At 48.6% G+C, this 8,985-nt stretch overlaps 2 protein-coding genes across 6 annotated transcripts in view; one reads left to right on the forward strand and one right to left on the reverse strand.

Moving 5' to 3' along the window:
- The window catches only part of lin37 (lin-37 DREAM MuvB core complex component), a 43,888-nt gene that overhangs the window by 25,254 nt on the left and 9,649 nt on the right, over positions 1 to 8,985 (reverse strand). The gene's annotated exons all lie outside the window — the stretch shown is intronic.
- Positions 1 to 8,985, forward strand: part of proser3 (proline and serine rich 3) — a 16,699-nt gene that overhangs the window by 5,903 nt on the left and 1,811 nt on the right. For 3 of the 5 annotated variants that reach the window (XM_048620512.1, XM_048620513.1, XM_048620511.1), the window contains exons 7-11: positions 147 to 271; positions 515 to 714; positions 3,348 to 4,220; positions 4,584 to 4,746; positions 8,425 to 8,506. In XM_048620512.1, the coding sequence (XP_048476469.1) occupies positions 147 to 271; positions 515 to 714; positions 3,348 to 4,220; positions 4,584 to 4,746; positions 8,425 to 8,506 (1,443 nt within the window). Of the gene's footprint in view, positions 1 to 146; positions 272 to 514; positions 715 to 3,347; positions 4,221 to 4,583; positions 5,624 to 8,424; positions 8,507 to 8,985 lie in introns of those variants that run through there. The other 2 variants (XM_048620510.1, XM_048620514.1) reach the window with 2 other exon arrangements.

An 8,985-nucleotide genomic window follows, 5' to 3' on the forward strand; every position in this document is an offset into this window, starting at 1 on the left:
AGTGCTGAGGGAGCGCCGCGCTGTCGGAGGGCCAGTGCTGAGGGAGCACCGTTTTGACTAAGGCATCATGTTTAACTTTAAGTTGATGTGGTTACTTCTATCTAATCTCTCACCTCTGATGTATTTTTCTGTTCCCTCCTGTCCAGTGAATCTTCTTGCAGTGGCCTCATTCCTGTCAGCTCTGACGGGGTCGGATCTCCGAATGTTTCTGATCCCGTTCAGGAAGTATCAGCCTGTCCTGTCTCCATCCCGCTGAGTGAGCCTGCTGTTGGTAAGCACCCTACATTTTGTAAATCCCACTCATTTGTCATTCAAATATTGGAAATGCCTTCGTACTGACCCTCCGACAGTGCGGCGCTCCCTCAGCACTGACCCTCCGACAGTGCGGCGCTCCCTCAGCACGGATCGTTTCTGTTGGTGCGTGTAGTAGATTCTGATTTGCAATGCTATTCTAACTGCATGTGGTAGCCATCGTTCTGATTCAGCTGTGCATGGCCCCTTCTGTCCTCTCCAGGAGATAGAGACGTGAAACAAACATACAACCTATCTGATGGCCTCTACCCCAGCTACAAGCCCTCGTTTACCACCCGCCCTGAGGACGACATCCTGTACCAGTGGCGTCTGCAAAGGAAGATGGAGGCAGCAAGAGAGAGCTCTTGGGCCTTCCTACCACAGAGGAAGTCGCAGTCCCCTCCAATCTGCCTCGGCAGGCAGGTAAGTGGCTGTCTGTCCTGTCAACTGCTTCTCCCAGCAACTGTGCCAGTCTGAGGGGTCATGAAACTCCCTTACAGACTGACCTGTTTTGACTTGGCCTTTGTAGATTCCTGCCCCATCTCCTGCACTTCTGCCTTCCCGCCTAGAACAACAAGAAGGTTTGCCATCTCCGCACTGGCATCTTACCGGTCCCCCCATTCAAAAGGTTTTTTCATTTTCACTGCATCCAGTGGATCACTGTCTCCATACAGTCTTCCCTTCCTCCCCACTGTCAACATTCTGCAGGCTCTAATCCATCCATCAGAGCCTTGTCTATTCTGAGCACTTCCTCAAGCTATCCCCCCCCCACCAACTGCCTTGTACAATTTCAGAAAGTGTAACCCTGCTATAGGAAAGGTGTGAAACTTGAAAGGGTTCAGAAAAGATTTACAAGGATGTTGCCAGGATTGGAGAGTTTGAGCTACAGGGAGAGGGTGAATAGGCTGGGGCTACTTAGCCTGGAGCTGAGGGCTGGCTTTATATAAAATATAAAATCATGAGGGGCATGGATAAGATAAATAGCCAAGGTCTTTTCACTAGGGTTGTGGAGGCAAAAACTAGAGGGGTATAAGTTTAAGGTGAGAGGGGAAAGGTTTACAAAGGATCTGAGGGGCAACTTTTTTCATGCAGAGGGTGGTGCGTGTATGGAATGAGCTGCTAGAGGAAGTGGTGGAGGTTGGTACAATTACAACATTACAAAAAGCCATCTGGATGGATACATGGATAGGAAGGGTTTAGAGGGATATAGGCCAAATGCTGGCAAATGAGACTAGATTAATTAAGGATATCTGGTCGGCATGGTCTAGTTGAACCAAAAGGTTTGTTTCCGTGCTGTACACCTTTATGACCTGCCTGTTTACCTCCCCCATCCTTACTGTGCAAGGCCCCAGATACACCTTCCAGGTGAAGCAACGTTTCAGTTGTACTTTTCTAGTTGAGTCGACAGCATTTGCTGCCCACAGTGCAGTTTCCTTTACATTGGTGAGACCAAACGCAGACTGGGTGACCTCTTTGTGCAACCACTGCTCTTTGTTTGTTGAAATGATCCCACCCTTCCATTTGCTTCCCATTTCAATAAACTATCCATGCTGCTCTGTAAACATTTCCATCCTGGGCCTGGTGCAGTGTTGCAATGATTAATCCCCGCTCTCCTTTCCATGTCCTCTCTTTCCCCCACTGCCCTGCCAATATTCCCCCTCCCAGATATTTCTCTGAATTGCCCTCACCTTTTGAAAGCTCCTGTTGAATCTTCTCCCACTGCCATTTCAGGCAGGGTGTCTTAGATCACAACAACTCGTTTTGTCAAATAACAAATTCACCTACTCAAACCAAAAATAAAGCACTGCAGATGCTGGAGATATGAAACAAAAACTGAGATTGCTGGCAAGACTCCATGGGTCTGGCAGCTTCTGTGGAGAGAAAGCAGAGTCACTGTTTTGGGTCCAGTGACCCTGCTTCAGAACTAGAAATGTTGACTCTGCTTTCTCTCCACAGATGTTGTCAGACCTGCTGAGTTTCTCCAGCAATTTTTGTCTTTGTTTCAAATTCTTCCCCTTCCCCCGCCTCTGGATTTTTTCCCAATTCTCTTCAATCAGTGTCCTTCTGGTGACCAACGCTTCTACCCCTGGAGACAGTGTCTCCCTCATCGACGATTAAAACGCCCCCCTGGTGATTTTGAATGGCCTGATTCAGTCGCCCCCTGAACCTTCTCTGCTCCAATGGGGTCGATCCTAGCTTCTCTTGGTCGCTGTCCATTTTAGTTGAGGCCACTTCACCCTACAATTGTACCTCTCCAAGGCTCCTCAGGCAGCGCCTTCAAATCCCACGACCACTTCCATCAAGGACAAGGGCAGCAGATACATGGGAACACCACCCCCTGCATGTTTCCTCTAAGCCATTCACCACCCTGACTTGGAAATTTTTTTTTCATATATTCACTTGTCAGATATAGATGTCACTGTTTGGCCAGCATTTATTGCCTGTCCCTAGCTGCCCTTAAACCAAGTGGCTCGCTGGGCTATTACAGAGGACAGTAGACAGTCAACCACATCGCTGTGTGTCTGGAGTCGCATGTAACCCAGACCAGGTGAGGACAGCAGGTTTCCTTCCCTAAAGGACATCAGTGAACCAGATGGACTTTTCCGACAATCAGCAACAGTTTCATGGTCATCAGTCGATTCTTAATTCCAGACTTTTTTAAAAATTGAATTCAAATTCTACCATCTGCAATGATGGGATTCAAACCCAGGTCCCCAGAACATTAGCTGAGTTTCTGGATTAACAATCTAACGACCAGCATTCCTTCAGTGTAGCTGGGTCAAAATCTTGGAGCTCTGTCCCATTGCGCGTGTCATTACACCACACAGCCTCCTGTGATTCAAGAAGGCAGCTCCCCCAACACCTACTCTTGAGTAGGAGTAACTAGGGAAAGACATTAAATGCTGGCCCAGCCAGCAACACCCACACCCCATGAATAAATTTTTTTTATAAAACTGCCCTGTATCCTCTGAGGTCTTGAAGACCTTCTGGAGGTAGTCAGTGCTTAGAGTTGGATGAAGCGTCAGTCGCTGAATGAGAGTTGGTTACTTTTCCAGATTGCCAGGTCTCATGGGGACACGCAAAAGAACAAGTCAGTGGTTACAGGGTCGTACCCTGAGAGCTGTTGGAGAGGGAGAGAGGCACCTACCAGGAACACCCCACGTGGTCCAAAACACAATTCTGGAACCGCCACCGTTTGCTCCTTGCCGGTCCCGAGTGAGACACAGCGCCTTTCGGAGGACCACTTGGCCATTTGTGGCTGGATGTGTCTACAGGCAGATGCACAAAGTCAACACTGCGTTCCTCAGGCCGCGGAGAGAGAGCAGGCTCAGCAAGGGAGAGGCAACAGTGGGCTGGTACCCGGCCTCAGCTCAACAAGGGAAAAGCAGAGGTCAGTGGACAGTCTCTGCAGACGGTGCAGCACTGGCAGAGGGAAAGGCAACAGTGGCCCCAAGCCCAGCGTGAGCTCAGCGATGGAAGGGCAGAGGTCAGCGGATAGTCACCCAAGACAGCGCAGTACGAGTGGAGAAAGGATTTCAGAGGGAGTGTCTGCTGACAAACAGCAGAGACTGGTGCCTGCGCCTGATGCCTGTCGAAGCGACTGCCTGCAGAGGGGTAGGGAGGCCCATCATGGAGGGCGAAGAGAACCGAGATGGAGCCAGGGATTGGAGGCCAGCTGCACCCCGCCTCCTGTATCGCTGCAGGCTCCTGTGTTCCCACAGCCTCGAAATCTTCACAAAGTGAGGTCACAGCAGCAGGACTCTCGCCCGTTCACTGGGAGCAGCAGCTCAGACACAGAACAGGAATCTTCCGGAGGTGAACGCTGTGGTGCTTCACCCGAGGACTCACTGACAATGGTATGGCATCGAGGGAAACCTATACCAAGACAACACCACCAGCGTGCCAGCATTCACCAGGTGTTGGGACAGGTGCTGCATTTCATCTTTACCATGTGTCCAGATTTGGTATTTCTAATCCTATGTAAGGCAGAATCTCCCTCAGCGCTGACCCTCCCGACGGTGCGGCGCTCCCTCAGCGCTGACCCTCCCGACGGTGTGGCGCTCCCTCAGCGCTGACCCTCCCGATGGTGCGGCGCTCCCTCAGCGCTGACCCTCCCGACGGTGCAGAGCTCCCTGAGCACTGACCTCCTGACAGTCACCCTGAAGAATGTTCTTTATTGACTGGTCATTTTTATTTAAGTTTGTGTCCCCTGATGTGAGATTAGTTTATTGAGTAGTGTCTGTTGCCATGGTTGGGATTCAGTGTAATCGATCTGATTTGCTACGCCCCAGGTTGTCTCTGAGAGAATGTTCTCCCCTCATAATTCAAACCATCAACTCAGGAGCAAGTCAAAGATAGTTGGCAGAGCCAGGGGTCATCACCTACCACCTTCACCCATGCCTGAAGCTCACCAGACACAGGAGACGGTCGCCAAACTACTCGAAGAAGCTGAAGGTACCAACACTGCTCATCCACTGTATACATCGCAAAGCATACTCTACTCTTATTTTTTAGTACGGAAAGTAATAAAAATGGTTAGATATCCCATGCTGGGACCTGTAATAAAAATACAAATAAATGAACATTAACATTAATGTAAGGACACCGAATCTTATTAAATTGAAATAACAGGGTCTGGACTGAATGTGCACCCATACTCTTTCTCCACGGACATGCAAACATGGACGTAACTGCAAAAGAGAGACAGACAGTCGAATAAAATGATCCTCTCAGGCCCGCTGTCTGTTCATAATTTTGGGCCTCCTCCTCTTTTTTTTTGAACTGTAAGTGAAGCACCCCAACACTGTCCCCATCAGACACTCCCGGGTCAGGGGGTTAGATACAGACTAAAGCTCCCTCTACACTGTCCCCCATCAAATGCACTCAGGACAGGTACAGCATAGGGTTAGATACAGACTAAAGCTCTCTCCACACCGTCCCCCATCAAATGCACCCAGGACAGGGATAGCATTGGGTTAGATACAGACTAAAGCTCTCTCTGCACTGTTCGTATCAGATACACTCAGGACAGGGATAGCATGGGATTAGATACAGAATAAAGCTTCCACTACACTGTCCCCATCAAACACTCCCAGGACAGCGACAGCACAGGTTAAATACGGAGTAAATTTTCTACTGTTTTAAAATGAAAGTAAATCATCCTGTACTTTTTTAAATTGAAAGTTCTCTCTACACTGTCTCCATAAAACTCTTCCAAGACAGTTACAGCTGTGTTCCACGAATGCATCTCCGTTGCTAAATAAAAACCAAAAGAACTGCAAATGCTGTAAATCAGAAACTAAAACCGAAGTCACTGGAAAAGCTCAGCATGTCTGGCAGCATCTATGAAGAGAAATCAGAGTTAGCGTTTCAGGTCCAGTGGCCCTTCCTCAGAACTGGTAGCCAGGAAAATGTCAGTTTATACGCAGAAGGTAGGGTGGGAGGAGGGTGTAAGGAGTAAATGTTAGATGGGGATAGAGCCCAAAGAGAGAGAAGAACAGTTGGACAGACAAAGGAGTGTGAATATCTGTTAATGGCTAACAATAGGTGATGTGTAATAGCAGACTATGTGATAACAAGGCCTGGTTTGTGGGGTAGGTGGCTAGGACATGGGAGAGTTCAGGCCCTAAAGTTATTGAACTCGATATTGAGTCCATTGTATCAACTACAGTCACTGACCTCATTTCATCTGCCGAGCTCCCCTGACCCCGCACCCTGCTCACTGCCTCCAAGCTGATCGTCCCGCACAGCTCACTTCTACCGCCTTCCAAAAATCCACAAACAGGACTGCCTGGGTTGACCTATTATTTCAGCCTACCCGTGCACCACAGCACTCATCTCTTCCTATCTTGATTCAGTCTTCTCTCCCCAGGTCCAGTCCCTGCCCACGTACATTCACAATTCTTCTGATGCTTTACGCCAGTTTTGGGATCTCCAGTTTGCAGGCTGCAACTGCCTCCGATTTACCATGGACGTGCCATCCCTTCGCACATCCATCCCCGACCAGGGTGGTCTCAGGGCTGTCTGTTTCTTCCTAGAGCAAAGGCCTGAACCCTCCTCAATCATCACCACCCTCCTCCGCTTGGCCGAGCTCATCCTCACTCTCAACAACTTCTGTTTTAACTCACCTCATTTTCTTCAGGTCAGAGGAGTGGCCATGAGTACCCGCATTGGCCCAGTTATGCCTGTGTCTTCATGGGGTATGTGGAACATTTCTTGTTCCAGTCCTATTCCAGAGCGCTGTCACAACTTTTTCTCCAATATATTGAAAATATCGTTGGTGCTACTTCCTTCTCTTGTGTAGAATTGGAAAAGTTCGTCACTTTCACTTCCAATTTCCACCTTGCCCTCACTTTCACCTGGTCTTACTCTTCCTCCTCCCTTTCCTTCCTTGACGTCTCTTGTTTCCATTTCTGGGGATAGACTGGCCACTAATATCCACTATAAACCCACCGACTCTCATAGCTACCTGGACTATACATCCTCACACCCTGCTTCCTGTAAAGAACAAAGAAAATTACAGCACAGGAACAGGCCCTTCGGCCCTCCAAGCCTGCACCGACATGCTGCCTGTCATAACTAAAACCCCCTACCTTTCCGGGAACGCTATGCCTGTATTCCCATCCTATTCATGTATTTGTCAAGACGCCCTTTAAAAGTCACTATTGTATCTGCTTCCATTACCTCCCCCAGCAGCGAGTTCCAGGCATCTACCACTCTCTGTGTAAAAAAACTTGCCTCATACATCACCTTTAAACCTTGCCCCTCGCGCCTTAAACCTATGGCCCCTAGTAACTGACTCTTCCACCCTGGGAAAATGCTTCTGACTATCCACTCTGCCCATGCCCTTCATAATCTTGTGGACCTCTATCAGGTTGCCCCTCAATCTCTGTTGTTCCAGTGAGAACAACCCAGGTTTCTCCAGCGTCTTATCATAGTTAATGCCCTCCATACCAGGCAACATCCTGATAAATCTTTTCTGTACACTGTCCAAAGCCACCACATCCTTCTGGTAGTGTGGCGACCAGAATTGAACACAATATTCCAATGTGGCCTAACTGTTTGGGCTGTATCCCCACCTATTGTTTACTCCTTACCCCCTACCCTATCTTCTGCATATAAATCGATGCTTTCCTAGCTACCATCAGTTCTGAGGAAGGGTCATCAGCCCTGAAACATTATCTTTGATTTCTTTTCATAGATGCTGCCAGACCTACTGAACTTTTCGGGTAACTTCTGTTTTTGCATCTCAATTGCTATTGAATATATTCACCATAAATTCTGTTTTGTTTCCCTTCAGCACTGTTGTTTTCAGTGCACACTGACAAGCAGTGGAATGGAAACCTACGGGTGCATTCGGAGTGGAGACCTGGCAGAATGTCAGGCATAAGACCATAAGAAACAGGAAGAAGAGTAGGCCTTTCGACCCCTTGAGCCTGCTCTGCTATTCTATATGGTCACAGATGATCCGAAATTCCTCACATAACTTTCCCCATCATCTTTGATTCCCTGACTGATCAAGCATCTATCTATATCAGCCTTAAAAATACACCAGGACTCTGACTTCACTGCTGTCTGTGACAAAGAGTTTCAATGACTCGCAACTCTTTGAGAGAAGAAATTCCACCTCTTCTCAGTCTGAAATTGATGGCCCTTTATTCTGAGACAATGCCCTCTTGTCTGAGACTCTCCCATGAGGGCAAAGATCCTCTCAGCATTGACCCTGTCAAGCCCCTTGAGAATGCTGTATGTTTCAACAAGATCACCTTTCATTCTTCTAAACTCCAGTGAGTGGAGCCCCAACCTGTTTAGCCTTTGTTCATCAGACAATCCCTCCATACCAAAAATCATCCTAGTGAACCTTCTCTAAAATACTACCTCCAATGAAATCATACCTTTGTTTAAGTAAGGAGATCTAAACTGCTCATAGTACTCCAGATGTGATCTCCCCAGCACCTTTTACAGTTGCAGGAAGACTTCCCTACTCATACTGCAACCGCATCTTGATGTTCTCAGCTTAGGTAGAGATCTGTGGACTTCTCCTTGTGTAGTCCACCAGGTTATGTTGATGGCTGAGTGTTGGCAGGAACTCAGCATCTTTCGGTCTCCTGTTTCTTCTCTTTTCTTCTGCAGAATCCGATGGTATGGAGTTTGAAGAAGACCTATTGCTTCGTGTGCTGCGACAGCAGAGGGATTGGGTTAGGCAGCAGCTCAGGTGAGTGTTTTCAAATTGCCTCAGTTTTGATCGATATCTTGCTCTGTGCTATCTAAATTCTGCACACTCGTCGAAGGAGCTGCTCTTTGGGGTGTTCTGCCTGGCTGGAGAGGGTTCAGGGCCTCCGGGAATCATGCCCCTGTCCGTTCACCTTCCTTGGAGCTCCTGTCCTCAGATGGTTTCCTCTTTTAACTTGTGTCAGGTTAAACAGGAGCCACCTGCTGCTTGAATGAAATGTCACTGGCAGCGTCCTGGGTACAGCACTGTCTATTGGCAGAGTCATAGTCGAACGTCATAGCCCAGTACTTCGGAGATTGTGCTGAGGAAGTGCCGTCCTGTCAGAGGGTCAGCACTGAGGGAACAGGTACTGTCAGAGGCTCAGTGCTGATGGAGCACCGCGCTGTCGGAGGCTCAGTGCTGATGGAGCGCCGCGCTGTTGGAGGGTCAGTGCTGAGGGAGCACCGCGTTGTCGGAGGGTC

Source organism: Rhincodon typus, chromosome 47, assembly GCF_021869965.1.
Source record: "Rhincodon typus isolate 14 chromosome 47, sRhiTyp1.1, whole genome shotgun sequence".
Lineage (NCBI taxonomy): Eukaryota > Metazoa > Chordata > Chondrichthyes > Orectolobiformes > Rhincodontidae > Rhincodon > Rhincodon typus.